The 20,088-nt window shown below is 38.3% G+C and overlaps 1 protein-coding gene and 1 non-coding gene across 2 annotated transcripts; one reads left to right on the top strand and one right to left on the bottom strand.

Moving 5' to 3' along the window:
• Positions 1-394: 394 nt before the first annotated feature.
• On the top strand, positions 395-2,628 carry LOC108336162 (protein GRAVITROPIC IN THE LIGHT 1). The gene has a single exon (XM_017572496.2). The coding sequence runs from the start codon at positions 908-910 to the stop codon at positions 2,291-2,293; it is 1,386 nt and encodes a 461-aa protein (XP_017427985.1). The 5' UTR covers positions 395-907; the 3' UTR covers positions 2,294-2,628.
• Positions 2,629-12,633: 10,005 nt separating this feature from the next.
• TRNAI-AAU (transfer RNA isoleucine (anticodon AAU)) lies at positions 12,634-12,707 on the bottom strand. The gene has a single exon. It is a non-coding gene; the product is annotated as a tRNA-Ile (tRNA).
• Between the last annotated feature and the right edge of the window lie 7,381 nt (positions 12,708-20,088).

The raw sequence follows: 20,088 nt of genomic DNA, 5'->3' as shown, positions 1-20,088 counted from the left end.
GATAATGGTAAACTTTATTCAGGTTGGCTACATAACTACAAAATATTTGTAGCCGTTCATGTACCTACAGCTACAATGAACCACTTCCAATAATTAATCGAATCTTTTCTTGAGGTGCCAATATGAAAAAAAAATGATTCAAAATCTTTCTGTTCATCTGCATAAACAATTACTGTGGAGTGCTTAATAACCATCATTTGGTTTTCCAAAGAAGAAGATATTTAGCATGCTGGTAAAGACAACATCTCTAGCTCCTCACATGTTTCATAATGTTCTCCATCAGACAAGCATCACAGATTCGCAATGACATTTTTACTATATATGTGCATAAGTATTAAACTGTGTATTCTTATGTATACCTAATAGTTTGAGGGGAAAGCTGAATTGTATGGTTGGTAGGGTCGACAGGAAGATGATACCCATCAATCACGTAAGGCAACGGGCCCCACACTATCATCTCTCTTGGTAGCTCTACAGGTATTATTCGAAAAACAAGTAGCCAAAGGAAATAGAAAAAGGAAAAAGAGTAAATAATCAGTGGCTTTGGCTTCTATCTCAAACTTCTTCTACTACAAGCCTACTTCCAGTATTTAAGATCTTTCGTCACAAAGCTAAACCATTCCTCCTTTTTCTTTTCCCGCGCTTTAAAAGCACTCTTATTTCCTTAATTTTCTCCATTATATTAATATCACCCCCTGCTAATCTCTATCCTCTGCTAGAACACTGATTTGATAGCATAGTCAAAGATTTGAGCCTGCTTTTCCAACCAAAATCTCCTTTTTCGGCTAACGTTTTCTCTCACACAAGTTCCCTTTCTTGGATTTCATTGATTTTTGCTGTGAACACACACCCAACACACGTTCCCCCCAAACTCTTATGCTTCAAACAACAAAATCTCTGTCTCCAGATGGAAACCGTTAAACCAAAATCAGCACTCAACAATAGGAGTAAGAAACTGGCGAAGACGTTCCAGAAGGTGATCAGCCTCCGAAGTGCAACCAAACTCGCTTCTAACAATGGCATTTGCATGCTCAACTCCCACCTCAAAGTCAAGGAGGATCTCTTCTCCGATCATCAGACCAAAACCCACCAGGGAAATGGCAGAAATAGAGCAGTTATGGAGGCTCTCATTGCAAGACTCTTCGCTGGGGTCACCACCATCAAAGCAGCATATGCAGAACTCCAAATGGCGCAGCACCCGTACAACAACCAGTCCATTCAAGCCGCGGATCAAGCCGTGGTGGATGAACTCAAAGCCATATCAGAGTTGAAGCGCAGGTTCTTGAAAAAAGAGCTTGATCTTTCACCCCAAGTCACCATTATGCTCGCGGAGATTCAGGAACAGCAGAGCCTGATGAAAACCTACGAAATCACCATCAAGAGGCTCGAAGCCGAGGTTGATTTCAAGGACTCCAACGTCTCATCGCTCAAAAAACACCTCGACGACTGCGTCTCCTTCAACAAAACACTTGAAAAGAAGCTCAACTCGAGTGGCTCGTTGTCACTGTTCGATAACCTCAGACTTTCAGCGTTGATTCCAACCCATTTCGTCCATTTTCTTCACCACACTTTGCGATCAGTTAGAAGCTTCTCCAAGTTGATGATGGCGGAGATGGAGTCTGCTCACTGGGATCTCGAAGCCGCCGTCAAGTTCATCCACCCAAATGCAGTTTTCGCCAAACCAACTCACCAGAGCTTCGCATTTGAATCATTTGTGTGCATAACAATGTTCGAAGGCTTCAACAATCCAAACTTCAGCGTGCAAGAAGACCCGCCTCAGAAACACTCACTCCAACACGGACAAAGTCTCTACTTTGACAAATTCAAAAAGCTCAAGTCTCTGAACCCGAAACAGTACTTAGCCCACAACCCAAATTCTTCCTTTTCCAAGTTCCTGAAATCCAAGTACCTTCAAGTGGTGCATGCCAAAATGGAGTGTTCCTTGTTTGGCAACTTGAACCAGAGGAAGGTGGTGAACTCTGGAGGGTACCCAGATTCCGCTTTCTTCATCGCGTTTGCAGAGATGGCAAAGCGCGTCTGGACCCTGCATTGTTTGGCATTATCCTTTCACGACGATGTTACTGTTTTTCAGGTGAAGAAGAACACGAGGTTCTCTGAGGTTTACATGGAAAGCGTGACAGAAGAACCTGTTTCAGTTTCGGGGGAATCCTCTGATTCCAATTCCGGTGAGCTTAGGGTGGGTTTCACGGTGGTTCCTGGTTTCAAAATTGGTAAGACAGTGATACAGAGTCAGGTTTACCTCTCTCTGGTGGGTTCTCCGGCAAGTTCCTGATACGCATCATTGTCAGTATTAATTACTGTATTAGTATCCTTCGCCACGGTAATGCTAATGTTATAAGTATAATACTCATAATGAGTTGTCAAGTATATACGGAGCGTTAATTTACAATAAATGTTTAGAAATTTATTAAATATATAATAAGGAGTATTAAACGAATACTTGACAACTCATTTTCTGTATTATTATTATTTGAGGGAGAGAGCAAAGTATTAATTCCTGTATAATTAGGCATTTTTTAGGTTATTATTGTATATTTGGTCTCAGTGTAGGGATGTTTCAGGTGCTCTGTTAGACACTCTCCAAGGAATTTATAGTACAATACATTTGGTATATACACCTTCTCAGTCTCTGTTTTCTTTTTCTTCTCTTATTGTCAATGTCAAATGTAAATTGTCTTGTATAATGATGCTGTAGTATAATAAATGAAGTATAAGTCTCTCTCGGTTGATTATTGATTCATTTAATACGCCAAGTATAGGAGTAATGATTCAAAGCATAATCATTAGGGTGTGTTTGACTGGAGTGTATGTGAAGTTTTACTTTAATAAGCATAGCCTTCATTACTTAACCAAGTGTTGCCGTAGTGCTCAATTATAAACCGTTGTATAAAGTAAAAGTCCAAAGTCTATGGCTAATTTACGGGAAAGATTTTGATGATAAGGTTCCACCGCCGTTGATGTATTATTCTGTAATAAAACCATAATGTCGTATGTTTTAACTACCGTGTCATGTTTATTGTTTATGTAATTGAAGTGTAAAATGAGTACAAATTATGATGTTCGCAAGAGAATAATAAGAGGGCGTGTTTGTGTTAATTTAATCTCTCAATTTAGGCAAAATTAGAAGAAACATTTGTTTACTTAAACAGGTTTGACATTTTTGAAAGAAGAAACCTAATCAGTAATATTATATGATTAGTGTTAATGATAGAATTTGAATGGAAAATGTTGGATTTGATAGAAGATGGGAGTGTAAGGGAAGAGTGGGGTGTGTGCATGATTGATGGGCCAGGGGTGCAATGAGAGAGAGGAGCCAACATGTGGTGGCAACATCATATTCTTTTGATCAAGAGAGAAGGAGAATGGTGTGGTGGGGTAGGAGGTTATCAAATTTAAGGGCCCACAAAAGACAAACTTTGAGTGTCAGATTTGTTTCTTCTTGCAAATACTTCCATTTTTCTTTTGTCAGAAATAAACTCAGTGGCTGTTGGAACAGTAATGGTTCAAACTTGATATTTGAATTTGATGGCAGAAAAGTAGGGAATATGCTGCTTAAATTTGCTCGTTAACCTAACCCGTTAATCTGTGTGGTTAACCTTTAAATAAAGCCAAATTAAGCTAGTGATTAAATAACCATGTGGAGTTTTTCATTTTGTGGACAAAGAACAGTTGAAGAAAATATGGATTTGATGGGAGACAGAAATAAGATACGATAGAGACTTGGGCATATGATAAATTTTAAATATTGAGGCTCTGTTCGCTTGAAGGTGAAACACTGTTTATGAAGAAAAGAGAGCGATGATTTGCGAGGCACAAACTGTTCGTTTGCGCTGATTTGTGAGCGAAGAAAAGCGATCATTTGCGGGATGAAGCTCTTTTTTTTATCTCGCTATCAAGAGGAGATTTGCGCTGATTTGTTCACAAATGACATATGTGCCCTCTAAACTGTCTGCACATTATTCTCTGTCCACGTCTCTCTTCCTCGTCCTGGTGCTGCCAAATCTGCTGCCGCGATGTTGTTGTTTCTCGCCACAATTTTTGCCAACAAATTGACCTCCTGGAGCTTAGCCGCCATCTCGCCGTTTTCGTGGTGGACCTCCACTTGCGGCAAGGAGGCGGGAGGAGCACCACCGCGTGTTTGAGAAGATGATGAACAGTATCAGTCTCAGCCGTAACCGGTTATAGCCTTTGGTTTATCGGTTACAGTGGTGTGAAGGAATGTGAGCATTTCTGTAATCGGTTACGTCTACGTGGTAACCGATTACAGAACTTCGTTATTTTGGTTACTTGGAGGGGTATTACGTTGAAATTGGAAGCCTGTTTCGACGACGCGTTTTTCCCCATTTTCAACCACAAGATACCAAGTACGCAAGGGAGCAGCATCGCCGGCGGACGCGATTCCGGCGCGGCAGTCCTCCGATTCCCTATCACCGGAGACGATCTTCACCGGAGCGAGCACGATCTGTTACAGGTTCCGCTGTCGGATTCGTCGTCTTCGTCGGAGGCGGATGAATTGGAGGGAGTCCCGGCAGCTACTTACTGCATGTGGACCGGGTTTCGGGCTGGGTGTGTGGGGTTTGTAGGCGGGGAGGGGAGGGAGTTCAGGGTGGTGGGAGCGTACGGCGGTTGAGGAATATTTTTCTGGTGAATGAGTATTACAGAGATGCGGATGCAGTGGTGAGTATTACAGAGATGCGGATGTAATGGTGATGGAAGTTGGGGGGAAGGGGTGGCGGGAGGTTGGGGATGTGTGGGAGGATAAATTTTCTTTCTTAATTATAGGTTTTTAATTCAAATTTTATGGGGATAAATCTTCATTTTTTAAAAATTCAAATAAAAATAATAAAATACTCTTTATATTACAAAGTTACTTTAAGAAATATTTTTTGATTCTATTTATTTGGACGGAAATAAATTATTATAAATATAGAAGCTAAGTTATTTTTATGAAAAAAAAAGAAACATTTTATTATAAAAACAAAACAAAAAATATGTTACAAACAAATACTACATTTAAAAATAAATTTATTTGACTACATTATAATTTTTATAATTTTAAAAATTTAATTTTAAAAATTATTTATAATTTTTTTCTCTTTATAAACATTTTTATAATTAAATATAACATTAATAAATAACATTTTATATTACTTTTATAACTAGGGGCATTTTGGTAATCTATAATTTATACCAATTAAACTAATTTTTTAAATCTATCACATCAATCAAATCCTACACTAATTCTCACAAACTTTACTTCCAAATCCACTCTCAATTAATCACAAATCCACTCAAAAAAACAACAAAAATATTACCCTCAAATCCATTCAAATCATTTCCCCCAAATTCTTTCAAAAAAAACACACCCTGAAAGAATGGTACAAAATAATGCGTTACATGAAATGAATATAAAGAAATATTGAACTTGTTCAAGCAATGTCTGACAGATATATTAGGTAAACAGAGGTAGCATTTAGAAGTGTACGTTGGAAATTTTTTATTTGTTTGGGGAAACTCACGAGATGGCTAGGCAAACATGTGAGGACTACATGTTACTACTGCTACACTATAATTTCTGCCGTTTCCATACTGACTATCCCAACATTCACCCAGTTTTTTAGTGTAAACGTGAAATGAATTATTGTTACCAATTCAAGTGTTACTTGATTCATGTGTTTTATTATAATGAACAATGATATAAATAAAGTGTTAGAGAATGGAGGGTTTATGAGAGAAAAAGGGGGAAACAGAAGATGTAACGGGGAGGCCGTTAAGAGAGTTGGACTTAACTGTGAGACAGTTAAGTCAGTTGGGAATTAACTGCAAGACAGTTAAGGGGTTTTGGGGGGAAAGAGGCTTTTATAAGGACCTCTTTGTTGTATCTGAGGGGGTTGGTTAGACATTTGTTGATCTGTGACCGGTCTTACCACTGGTGAAGGAGGTTAGGCTCCTGGAATGCTTTGTATACTAGTTTCTTTTCTAGTGAATACATATTCTTTTCTCATTCCTTATTCGGTGACTTGGTTTTTCGTGAGAGTAAGACGGTGCGTGTGTTAGAATTCCTACCGAAATCCCTAACAAAGTGGTCCGACCTGCCGGATTGCAATCGGAGAGAGAACGCGATGGAGGGGAAGTTACATGCTCTGGAGAACAGAATGGAAGGAAAAATGAACGTAGTTGAAGGACGTATGGAACACTTGGAGATGACAGTTGACGGGTTGAAGGCGGAGTCGGCGGCAAACAGGCAAGACTCGATAGCGATGCGTAAAGATATCCAAGAACTATTACGGCTGATGGGTGCGCGAAGCAAGCCAAACAGGGAGAGCTCTGACGGGAGCAATGGTTCAGTCAATGATAATGGGGGTGGCCGGCGCGATGGAGCCGAAGGAGAAAGAGAAGGAGAACGATCAGAGAACCCACCGAATTGGAGGCGACGGGTGGAGTTACCAGCGTTTGAAGGAGCCGATCCGTTGAATTGGATCACTCGAGCCGAAAAATTCTTTGAGATACAGAAGGTGGCGGAGGCGGAGAAGATCGAACTGGCTCACATCAGTATGGAGGGAAGCGCCGGTTATTGGTTTAAATTTTGGAAGGAAAAGGCGAGCGACCGAACATGGGAGGGGCTCAAAGAAGCGTTGTTGATCAGATTCGAGAGTCGATACCGGGGCGGCATTTTTGAGAGGATGGCGGCGATCAAGCAAACAGCCACGGTGGAGGAATATGTGAAGGAATTTGAAGCTCTGGCCGGACAGACGAAAGCGTTTTCGGACGACCAGTTGTTGGGATACTTCCTGGCGGGCTTACGGGAGGAATTGCGATGCCAGGTGAGACCCCACGACCCAAGAAACTTGATGACGGCTATGAAACTAGCACGAGACGTCGAAGAGGCTCTACGAGGGCTAGGTCTGATGGGGTGGACGCCATTCAGGAACCCGCCATCATGGGGACGAACGACAGGAGGTGGAACAGGGGTGGTAAGAACCGATCCGCCGAAGAGCCAGACGATGCGAACAACCCCGACCGAGAGTGTCGGGTCCGTTAGACGTGACAGCACTACGGGAGGCGGTCTGGTGAGAGGCGGAATGCACGGAGGAAGTGAGGGCCGTGGAAGAAGCTCAAGAAACCTGCCCTATCCTGAGTTTCTAAAACGCCGAGAAGAAGGAAGGTGCTTCAGATGTGGGGGGCCATTTAGCCCAGGGCACCAGTGCCCGGAGAAGAGTTTAAGGGTGGTGATACTGGCCGAAGATGAAGAAGAGGATGTGGAAGGGGAAGATGTAGAGCCAGAACCTCCCGGCATGGAGTTATCGGCGTTCTCGGCTGGTGGACTGACGCAACCTAAAACATTGAAGTTGCAGGGAAAAGTGGGAGGAAAAGACGTGCTGATATTGATTGACAGTGGTGCCAGCCACAACTTTGTGAGTAGACGGTTGGTGGAGGAATTACAGTTGGCACAGGAGGACACCCCTCCCTACCAGGTGAGTCTGGGAGACGGACGTAAGAAAAGGACCAGGGGATGTTGTCCGAAGGTAGTGGTCGACATGGGGGGAGTTGCGATAGGGGAAAAATTTTACTTGTTCGACCTGGGATGTGTCGACATGATCCTAGGCGTGGAGTGGCTAGCTAAGCTGGGGGAGATTACCCTTAACTGGCGGGAGTCCACCATGGCGTTCGACCATGCAGGAAAAAGGGTGGTTGTTAAGGGCGATCCGAAGTTGGATAAGAGGGTGGTCGAACCTGAGAAGTTAATGAAGTTGAGTGAGGTGGAGGCTTGGGCGTTCGTCTGGAGTTTGGAGGGCGAGAGGACGAGCGCGAAGGAAGTAGGAGAAGAGTGGGCGGAAGAGACGAACGGGGACTTGGAGGACATTTTAACAAGACATGCAGGGGTATTTCAGGAACCCACCGGTTTGCCACCTAATAAAAAAGAGAAGCATCGGATTACGTTAAAAGAAGGAACCGACCCCGTGAACGTACGTCCCTATCGTTACCCGCACGTCATGAAGGAAGAGATCGAGCGCCAAGTGACGGACATGCTGCATGCTGGGATTATACGACCGAGTGTAAGTCCATATTCAAGCCCGGTCATCCTCGTCAAGAAAAAGGACGGGAGTTGGCGGTTTTGTATAGATTACCGAGCGCTCAACCGCGCCACGGTTCCCAACAAGTTTCCAATTCCCGTGATAGAAGAGCTGCTGGACGAGCTCCAGGGCGCACAGTATTTTTCAAAGGTGGACCTCAAGGCTGGGTATCACCAGATTCGGATGAATAAGGAGGACGTGCAGAAAACGGCGTTCCGCACTCACTTGGGACATTACGAGTTCCTTGTGATGCCGTTCGGCCTCACAAATGCCCCCTCCACTTTCCAGAGCGCCATGAACGACCTCCTTGGACCATTCTTGCGGAGATTCGCGCTCGTCTTTTTTGACGACATACTCATCTACAGTGCAACCTGGGGGGAGCATTTACGACACGTGGAGCAAGTGTTGACTTGCTTACAGCAAAATCACTGGGTGGCAAATCAGAAGAAGAGTGAGTTTGGGAAGAAGACGATCAGATATTTGGGGCACGTCATATCAGGGGAAGGGGTCCAGATGGATCAGGAAAAAATAGAGGGGGTAATAGCGTGGGAGGAGCCAAAAACGCTGAAGGCGTTGAGGGGATTCTTGGGTCTCACCGGATATTACCGACGATTTATCCGAGACTATAGGAAGATAGCCAAGCCCTTGACTGAGATGTTGAAAAAGGGGAATTTTGCGTGGACGGAGGCTGCCCGGGAAGCGATGGGAAGATTAAAAATAGCGGTGACCACAGCACCGGTATTGGCGTTGCCGGATTTCTCGCAACCTTTCCAGGTAGAATGCGACGCGTCGGGCACGGGACTTGGGGCGGTGCTCACCCAGAAAAGGAGACCAATCGCTTACTTTAGCAAAGCATTATCGGAAGCTAACTTGGGCAAGTCGATCTACGAGAAGGAGTTGATGGCGGTGGCCCTAGCGGTGCAACATTGGCGTCCATATTTGTTGGGTCACAAATTTGTGGTGTATACGGATCAGAGAAGTCTAAAGTTTTTGTTGGAACAGAGGGTGACGACACAAGCGCAGCAACACTGGATAGCCAAACTGCTCGGCTACGATTTCGACATAGTGTATAAACTAGGAGCCAGTAACCGGGTGGCGGACGCATTATCACGGAAAGGTAGAGAGGAGTTGGAGAACAAGGATGAGACTGAAGGGGATGACGGGGGTGGTGAATTGATGGGAATAATCAGACCGTATTGGAAAGATTTTCCGGATGTGATGCGAGAAGTGGAGGAAGATGATAACTTGAAAAAAATCCGAGAAGGAGTCCTCCAGGATCCCAACAAATACCCGGCATACACCCTTGAGAATGAACGATTGCACTACAAGGGGAGGCTGGTTATTCCGGCACAATCCCAGTGGGTACAGAAATTGTTGGCGGAGTTTCACACCACCTCGACGGGGGGCCATTCGGGGGTCTATAGAACTTACCGGAGATTGGCACAGTCGCTGTACTGGGAAGGGATGAAGAAATCAGTGACGGAGTATGTCAGTCGCTGTTTGGTGTGCCAGCAACACAAATACATGACGGCGTCCCCACAAGGATTATTGCAACCACTGCCGATTCCACAAGCTATATGGGAGGACATCAGCATGGACTTTATTGTGCGACTGCCAAAATCCAAGGGCCAGGACGCTATATTGGTAGTTGTCGACCGATTGAGTAAATACGGGCACTTCATACCACTCAGGCATCCCTATACTGCCCGAACGGTCGCGGAAGCTTTTGTAAAAGAGGTAGTGAAGCTTCATGGGATTCCCAAGACCATAGTGAGTGATCGGGATCCTTTATTTCTCAGTGCCTTTTGGAGCGAGATGTTTAAGATGCAGGGAACCCATCTCCGGATGAGCACAGCATACCACCCGGAGACAGACGGCCAAACAGAGGTGTTGAATAGGGTGCTGGAGGGCTACTTACGATGCTTCTGTTCCGAGCAACCTAAGACATGGGCCGTGGTCCTTCCATGGGCAGAATACTGGTACAACACCAGTTATCAAGGAGCTGCCAAATGTACCCCGTTTGAAGCGGTCTATGGGAGGGCACCTCCGTCGCTGGCAAGGTTTATTCCGGGGGAAACAAGGGTGGAAGCAGTAGATCAAGAATTACAGACAAGAGATGAAGCATTACAGCAGCTGCGATACCATTTATCGAAGGCGCAAGACGCGATGGTAAAGTAAGCAAATCGTAAGAGGAGACCGATAAACATTAAGGTAGATGATTGGGTATTTTTAAAGATAAGGCCCCACCGACAAACGTCTATGACGGTAAAATTGCATTCGAAGTTAAAGGCTAGATACTATGGGCCGTTCAAAGTGATCCAGAAGATAGGGGAGGTGGCATTCAGATTAGAATTACCAGCGACAGCAAGGATTCACCCGGTTTTCCACGTGTCCCAGTTGAAGTTGGCGATTGGGACAAAGCAGGTGGAAGCTGAGCTGCCAGCAGACTTGCAAGTCGGGGGATACACATGCTGGCCAAATAAGGTGTTGAATAGAAGGGTCCAGCAGCATGAGGAGGAACAACGTGAACAGGTTTTAGTTGAATGGCAAGATGGAGGGGCAGACAGTGCAACATGGGAGGATCGGAGTTTGATGCAGGAACAATTTCCCGAGTTTGACCTTGGGGACAAGGTCGGTTTTCAGGAGGGGAGTAATGTTAGAGAATGGAGGGTTTATGAGAGAAAAAGGGGGAAACAGAAGATGTAACGGGGAGGCCGTTAAGAGAGTTGGACTTAACTGTGAGACAGTTAAGTCAGTTGGGAATTAACTGCAAGACAGTTAAGGGGTTTTGGGGGGAAAGAGGCTTTTATAAGGACCTCTTTGTTGTATCTGAGGGGGTTGGTTAGACATTTGTTGATCTGTGACCGGTCTTACCACTGGTGAAGGAGGTTAGGCTCCTGGAATGCTTTGTATACTAGTTTCTTTTCTGGTGAATACATATTCTTTTCTCATTCCTTATTCGGTGACTTGGTTTTTCGTGAGAGTAAGACGGTGCGTGTGTTAGAATTCCTACCGAAATCCCTAACATAAAGGGTATTGGTGATTTGAAGAATTTTACTTGAATGATGATAATATGTTTGAAATTAATTTTGAAGTAAAAGTTGAGGATGAGGAAGCGTATGAAAGAGAGTAAGTGGGAATTGTGATGCAATTGGGTAAAAGAATGTTTCCCGATTTGGATATTTTAGTTTATTCGTAGCTTGATGTGCACTCCGAATACCAAAGTCGAGCTAATAAATACTAAACAGCTCTCATCAATCAATCTCTTTTAACAAAAGTTGATATGTTTGAGAGCGTCAACATATTTCATGAGGAACACAAAATCCCTTTGTTTCTTCAGTTTCTTCATGCCATTTACACTTGCCAAAACATGTGCCCCTTATATTAACACACCACGTGGACTTATTTTCTTAATAAACTAAGGTTTTTCTTTTTATTTCGTCTAGAATACAAATGAGGAGCACGTTTTTGTTATTTTATTTTTGTAATAATTTATTTCCATTTTGCATGATGTATTAAATGAAATGGACACATTCATCTTCTTTATTAATTTCATTTTCAAGAATAAGTTAGATTTTATTTATTATTAACACAAAAATAATTTATTACGTCAATATCATTTCATTCAATTTTAATCTATAAAAGTTAGACGTGAAAAATACACGATGAATATGTCAAAATTTACATTTTACCTATAAGTCTTAGCTTAAATTTGTTTATAAAAGTTCTAGCGCGTTCTCCTTTTTCCTTTACTATGTGAACAAAAACTTTCGACTGCGCGACAGAAACATGAAACATTGTGCGTGAATAGAAGCATTGTGTGGCGACAAAAACATGTTATGCATGAATAGAAGCATTGTTAACTATTTTTTACATTGTTGTATACCTAAATGTGTGTGTATATAATAGATTATTTAGACTTTGAATGGTTTATTAAATGTGAGTCATTAGTTATTTTGTTTTCAATTTAGTTCCTATCTTATTTTAGTCAAAAAATATTTTTTGTTAAATTGGTATTGATACCAGTTTGAAAGGCAATCACATGTTAATGATTTTTAGATTCTCTAACCCATCACTCTATTTGTTTATACTCTCTACATTAGTTTTTACTCTTTCTTGATGTTGTTGTGGAGGTGCGATGAGTGGAAATAGAAATAGTGAATGGTTTGAAAAGTTGAGAACCACTAAGATATATCATCTTTCCAATCGTGTAAAAGATGATCACTAGAATATAATTATGTTTATAAAACTGGAACAATTCCAAAGTTTATGCAAGTTCTAACCAAATTTGTAATTATATTTTAAATATTCTAAGTTTATATCTAAAATTGTTTTCAACTATTTCATTGTTGTTTGGTAATTTTTGTTTGCAGTATTGTATTCATAAACAAAATTGTAGACTTGATGCTACAATTTTTCGTAAGGTAAATGAGCCATCATAGATAATGGATTTTGAAAAAAAAAACCAATGTTATATGTGATCTTAAAACAATTATTTTGAATGAAAGTTAAAAATATAATAAGAATAATAAAAATTTGGCCCATGCAGGTCTCGAACCTGCGACCTTGGCGTTATTAGCACCACGCTCTAACCAACTGAGCTAATAGGCCACATATGTGTAATGAAGTGTAAATATTATTAATAAATAATAACTGCGAACATGTTTACTGATTTTTATTTTACACCGGTATTACTTTTTTGTTATTCTTTTATCTAAATTAAAAAATCACTACTTTCAATTATTTATATATTATATAATATTAGATGATCGGTTTGAACAAAATGTCAAGTGATTATTTTAAATATCACATAATAATGTCGAGATACATTTCACAAAAATTCTTAAGATTTATGAAACAAATCATATTTATTTATCTTGAAATAAATATTAGAAAGTAGAAATAATAATTTGAATTCTCTTTAGAAATAAAACTTTTAAAAAAATACTACATAGACTAAAAGAAAAAGTTTATCCATTTTATTATAAGATCTAAAAATAATTATTTTAAATTTTGTAACAAAATTATAGAAAAAACTTACTAATTTTAGGATTTATAAAAAGTTATAAAAACACCCGTAGACATGTGAATAATTTTGTAGGATAACAAAATTAACATTTTTTTCAGAGTGAAATCAATCTAAAAAATAAAGATAAATTAAACGAAAGAAGAAAAAGGAAGAGGAGAGTTGTGTAGGACCCTTATCCAAATAATAAAATATTTTTGGAAATACACGAGACGAGTGAAGTGAAGAGATAAAATGAAACTAAATTTAAGAAATTAAGTCTACAAGCCTAAAGTACTAAATTAAATTAAAAAATATGTAACATAAACAAAAATATTAAGATGAAAATATAGAATAGTATTAATATATTCTTATTCTGTTTACATACTTTATGCTACCTGATATATCCCGAAAGATCCAATTTTTAGTGTGCCTTTGCAGTTCTTTGGAGAATGTTTCATCTTGTATCTCCAAAAATACCCTTAATTAATTAGGTAGTTATAGGTTAATTTTATGTTTGTTCATAAATTCTATACTAAACATTGACAACAAAGCCATTTCACCCTATCACAAAACATGCATCCCCACATGCACTTCATTAATTTCCTATCTATTAAAAAATCCTACACCTCATTTTCTTCAGTTGTTTAATAGTGTTTCTCTCCCAACATTTTCCTCTCTACTCCATATCAAATATTGTCCTGAGTGAGTGTTGTAGGAGCAAAGACTGGGAAAGAGAGCAAAGAGAAGGAGAAACTAAAATACCAAAATGAGAAGAAGAGTGTTGTGTTTCTGTATCTCTGTTGTGAAAAAGAACAAGTTTGCAGTGACCGTGGTGCCTGTGTTGCGAAAACAATAAAGACTTGTATGTGATGTACTATGTGAGAAAGGAGAGTAAGACAAATGTGAGAAAGGAGAACAAGATGAGGTGAAATTCGATGCAAAATGCACGTAAAAGTAAAAGCAAGCCTCTGAAATTGAAACTAACACTTGCAGGAAATCCTTGACCAAATTTCAAAAAATATAAAACAGTTTTTAATTAGGATTAAAATTGAAATTTTCTTACAGTTTAGAAGTGTAGGATGAAAAGTTTGAAGTTGAAGGCCCGTCTTTTTGGAAACCCAACCTTTCCATGTCTTATAAACAATATTCCTGTAATGATATTTTCTTCATATATTACTATAATTGATTGTAAAATAGTTATATTAAAAAAATAAAGATTATCAAAATAATTGTGATTTTATTTTCACTATTATTAATGTCACCTCTTCAATACATACGTGGATCAAAATTTTCTAACTCAAAATCAAACAACGTGGTCCAATAACTGCAACAAATTAATAACATGACTAAGTATAGGAATCTAGTGGCAGAATGAAATCATCTATCTACTTTTTTTCCTTTTCAATTGAGAAATAATAATTCTTGAAAAAATTGGCAACAGAGAAAGTAGTATTGTTTAGCAAACACAACGTTTTAATAACTTTGGACAACACTTAACTCCTTTTAATGAGTTGGAAACTTGATAACCTGTATTAAACTTTACGTACAGTTCTTTCCCCCCTGAAATTAAAGGAAGAAGACAAGTGTATTGGAAACAATGAATAACTTAAAGACTTAAAGGTTTGAACATGTTATTCAGACCATCCGAAACATTATGTCTTGGTGTACAAATTGATCTGTAATTTAATTGAATTTGAGATTTTTGAGAGAAATATGTGAGAAGGTGTGCAGATGGCAAAACACAGGCGAGTGACGGTGATCCCCCCTTATAAGAAAAAGAGGTGGGTGAATCTTGGTTCGTTGGACGCGTTTTGAGTGTTTTAATGGCAGACCAGTAGTTGCATACATGGACCATCTGCAACCTCATTTTTTCTTCCTACTTTGTACTTTCAAGTTGAAGATCTCACCTACCATGCTTTCTCAATTTGTGTATATATCCAACACACCTTTTCTTATAAACACTTGGAAATCATATTTCAAACTCTTACACCTATAACCATTTTTTCAAACTTTATTTGTATCAGATTGAATTTATTAACATATATGGGATCATTCCACTTTTTCTCCCACAAAATTATTATACATTAAACTTCCTTCTCTTCTACTCTTCTTATCAAATCACCAATAAATGTACTATGTCTATTATTATGTTTTAATTACATGGCTAACAAAATCAACTAAGACTGGTTAGAGGTCTTTAATAAATTATCTTTTTAAATCATTGATAACTATAAAATGACACTAACCAGTATTTATATTAAAACCTATTTTTAATTATCCTTAAAACATTATATTTTTTTAATGCACATTTTAAGTTTTTAAACTAGTTTTGGCTTTTGAACTCTAGTCATTTTTCTTTCGATGCACTTTCATTAATAGTATATTTCATCGAATAATTAAATTACAACAGCGTAACAAAATTTATCTAAACTTTGGCTTACGTGGAATTGAGGTAAAAATCGTTAATAGCACACCTAGTAATGATTAAGTAATGATTAATATTAATCATCAAATAATAATCAGGAACTTTACGTAATACTTCTCCCCTATAAGTATCATTTGGGATTGGATTATGTGAATGTTACATATAAGCACCATTTTATATATGAATTAGTTTCTAATCATTAAAACATAATTGAGAAATAATTTGTAATACCCATTTTAAAGAAATTGTATACAAAGATATGAGATTAACTTAGGCAATCCATTTTAAATTCTTAAAAAGTGTTATAACTGAAAAAGAAATATTGAAATTCTTAAAATTAATCTTGGGTATAGTAAGACTAATTAAATTAATAGATTAGGAATCTTCCACGGTGTTCATTATTAGATATGCTCGTTTCACTTTTATTATAGAATGTTGGTTCTTGTTTTTACTAAAATTGAAAATGAGAATTTTTTAGGATAACGTGAGATTTTTTATCAGCAACTCGCTAAAAGAAAGATCCATCTGTTGGAAGTCCCACATCGACTAGAAATAAGGCCAAATGATAATATATAAGTGAGGTGCAAACCTCACCTTACAAGCCGGTTTTGTGGGGATGAGTTAGGCATAAACTCACTTTCTAATATGGTATCAGAGCCATGGTTAGAGCCTATCCTAGCGAGTTCTAAGTGGGCATTCTATTCTTCTCTTCCACCCGCAATCGGGCCGCTATCGGACCACCCAATTTCTACTATCACGCACGAGATGTCTATACCTCGGCGTGAAGGGGGTGTGTTGGAAGTCCCACATCGACTAGAAATAAGGCCAAATGATAATATATAAGTGAGGTGCAAACCTCACCTTACAAGCCGGTTTTGTGGGGATGAGTTAGGCATAAACTCACTTTCTAATACCATCCGCAACGGTTTCTCTAATACTAGATCATTAAGAGCATAAAAATAAGAATAGTTGTAAGAAAGTATATCAGATTGAGTGAGTATTAGGCAGGTTTTAGAATAATTGAGGTGTTTAGTTATGATTTATTTGATTTGCATAATTTGAATTATGGGGAAGATACAGTTTTATACTGTAAAAAATTCATTATAAAAAAAACAGTAAAAAGTTAACATTGCATGTTATGAGTACTATCTACCTTTACGAACAAAAATGAAGTTAATGATAATCTTAGGTGTAATAAATTTGGATTTTTAAAAATTTGAATTAAGAAGGCAGTGAGAAGACTTTTCTTTAGACGTGGGAGAGAATTAAGATTAATTATTAGTTCTTATAATAAGTAATTAAAAATTATATTAGTCATTTAAAAAAAATTGTGCAGCTTTTATAGGTGATTATATATAATATACAAAACTTCTCTATCTATGTATGTTTATATAATTTAACCTTTTCTTTTGTTGGTAATTCAAATTTATTTGAAAAATTTTCGTAAAAATGTTTTAGATTTAATGTCTCAATAGGTTCCTATTTTCGTCTAGAATTTCAAATAGAACTCTTTTTTTTGGGCGTCTCAATTGGGTCCTTATTTTTACAAAATTGAATCAAACCATTAAAAAGGTGTGTGAAGTGTATTTTTTAATTTTTGAATTAGAAAATAGAGTGCACATTACATTGGGAAAATAAAATTAAGGGTAAAGTTGAGAAATCAAATTAAATTAATAGATGAGTTTTAGGGTTTTGGAAAACTTCATTCCCTTTCTCTTTGTTTCAACGAGAAAGTTGCTAAGGTAGCACCTTTCTTTTCTTGAACCAAAAAATGCATCAATGGGAGTCTAGCGGCGCATGCAGGAAAATTCTTCCTCTTCCTCTTCTCAATTCTTCGTACCATGGTTGCGGCCTTGTGGGGAGAAGATCTGATTGTCGTTTTCGGCAGGGCGCGTTTCGCTTTAGAGCTTGTTCCTCCTTTCGACCTTGTTCGAACTCGCGGAGTAGGAAAAGTAGACGTCTTCCTTCCTTCTCTTCTTCTTGGTTCTGCTACGGGTTTTGTAGGTAGGGGATAAGCTTATTAGTGGCTAGGACGTGAACCCTTCCACGTGGCACGGTGAGGGTGCGACAGCGATGGCGTCCCAGCGGTGCTCTGAGCGTGGGCGTTCTCTGGGCGGTGGGGGTCGCGGAGGCTTTCCTCCTTCGAATCAACCTGTAATGGTGGATGCGGGTTCAGTTCATGTGCGAACGACATCGCGGTGGTGAGAGAAGACGACAACAATGCGTCAGGAGTGATCTCCGACAACAACAGCGAGGGCGAGTGACTTCCTTGTCCGGCGACGACAACGTCAACGACGAGTTGTGATGAGATTAGGGTTTGCTGAAAGTGTGAAATTAGAGATTCTCTGGTGTAATTGAAATTGCAATGTTTGAATTGGGATCTTGATTTCTGTTTTCGTTTCTGAGCTTCAAATTGATTTCTCAGCTGGGTTGCACTTAATTTCTTTTCTTTTGTCTACTTTGTCCTTTAAGTAAATCCGATTTCTTCTATTTACAATCTTTTTTTAATACAAAATACAATTCAAATACGTTTATAATGTCACATCTAATTAAACAATATATTATCTATACCATAATGTAATTCAATATTAAATGACCGTTTTCCCAATTTAATAATAAACCTATAATTAATTCAATTTTACAAAAATAAAAATCCAATTGAAAAACCATAAAATAAACGTCCTGAACGAAAACAGGGACTAGAGACGTTAAACCAATGTTTTATTATAAATACATTTGTTTTGAAAAAATGTTTGCGGAAAGTGACATGTCAACAAAAATAGCACATAGAAATCAGGAGAAAATATTTCTTTTAATCATGTGTCGCTTCTTAATTAAAGTGACTGAAAAGGAAGGTGAAAAGTATATAAAAGTAATTTGGATCTCTAACCATCGAACCATATCATCGCCGAGTCACAAGTACGTACTAAAACACACGCACAGTTAGATTCCTTAAAAAACATTGACTAAGATTTAACTTTTACTTGTGTGTATTAAAAAACTTTATTACAAAAGACAAATCACACTTTAAGAAAAGCTGTGCCTTAATTATAATAATTAAGCAGCGGTTTTCAAACAGAGATGCCATCAAATCTTTACACACCAACTCTTCAGAAAAAAAAAAAGTAAGTGGAAGCTCACCAACAATTGTCTGGAATGGAGTTTTTTTTTTCTTACATTTTTTACAATTTCTTAGTATGACAACAAATGGAGCCATGTTCAAAGTCGGAGTTCCAGTTGAGAAAACTTCGATGCAAAGGTTACTCATTGACGTAGAGTTTAACATTTATTCATTCATGTTTCTCATTGATGTAATCGTAAAGGGAAAGCAAGTAGTCCCAAAACAGAGGAAATCACATACACATATTCATTCCACTAATTTATTTATTTATTTATATCACAACATCACAATCCAGCATGCAAAGAATCTGACTTATAACAAAACTGAACCAATAATAAAAAAAATGTGGTAGGAACGAAAGAAGAAAGAAAGAGAATTGATTAATCATTAGTGGCCAACACCAGGACTAGGGACAGATCTTAGAAGAACACGATCGATTGTTATGAGGTGTCGGGATATGAGCTTCTCATCAACCTCCGTGGCGTGTCCTTTCTTACTTGGAGAAGAAGGTGGCACGGTACCCTTAGGAAGGGCACTCAGAAACAAACTGTCCCTTCTTGAAGATGGATTCACCTTATTCTGCTGGTTTTCTACAACAAGTTTTCTTGCCTCTAAACATGACCAAAGTGAAGCCAAGAGAATCATCAAGAGGAGTACCACAGTGGTGGGTCGTGCCATGTTAATTAATATGAGCAAACGATTGAGAAAGAACGAGAGAGAGAGAGAGAGAGAGAGAGAGGTTGTTGTAATATATATTTATATATATAGATATAGATATATGTATAGAGAGAGAGAGAGAGAGCTTGGAGATGAAGCTAATTTTATGGGATAGAGCAAAGTCAAGAGAAAGTGGCGTGGGGTTTGAAAATCCAATGTGTTTCAGAGAGGAAGTGGAATGGAATTGAATGGAAATATCGGTGAGTCTATATAGTTAATTAATTGGCATATTCATCATAATTGATAATATATTTAAATGTTACAATCCCATACGCAGTCATAAAAATTAAAGCAGTTTTGTTAGTATCTGTCTTAACACCCTTTTCTTAAAGTCGCATATTAATTATTTAAAATTATTAATATTTAATTATTTAGTGTTACAGGTGTAATATTCAAACTGAACATTTTCAGGTGAAGCTTTAACAGTGTACCTGCAAAATTTCCACTCTCAAATAAGTGAGCATACAATCATTCAGTGGATGAAGTACCTCAAATATTAAGGGTGTGTTTGGAGAATTTACATAATTATGTGTTCTCTTTATAATAAAAAATATATATAATATCAATTAATAGTAAAGATTGTTAGTGTGATTTGTAGTATAGTTATTATAAAAGTTAATAAATTATTATATATATAGTTATAATTAGAATGATTCGTATCTTAAATTATGATTTATAGTTTTTGAAAAAATATAAAAGAGATTTGTAGTACGAAGTGTGG

Source organism: Vigna angularis, chromosome 1, assembly GCF_016808095.1.
Source record: "Vigna angularis cultivar LongXiaoDou No.4 chromosome 1, ASM1680809v1, whole genome shotgun sequence".
Lineage (NCBI taxonomy): Eukaryota > Viridiplantae > Streptophyta > Magnoliopsida > Fabales > Fabaceae > Vigna > Vigna angularis.
The sequence above is the reverse complement of the archived record's forward strand: the minus strand, read 5'-3'. Positions and strand labels throughout refer to the sequence as shown.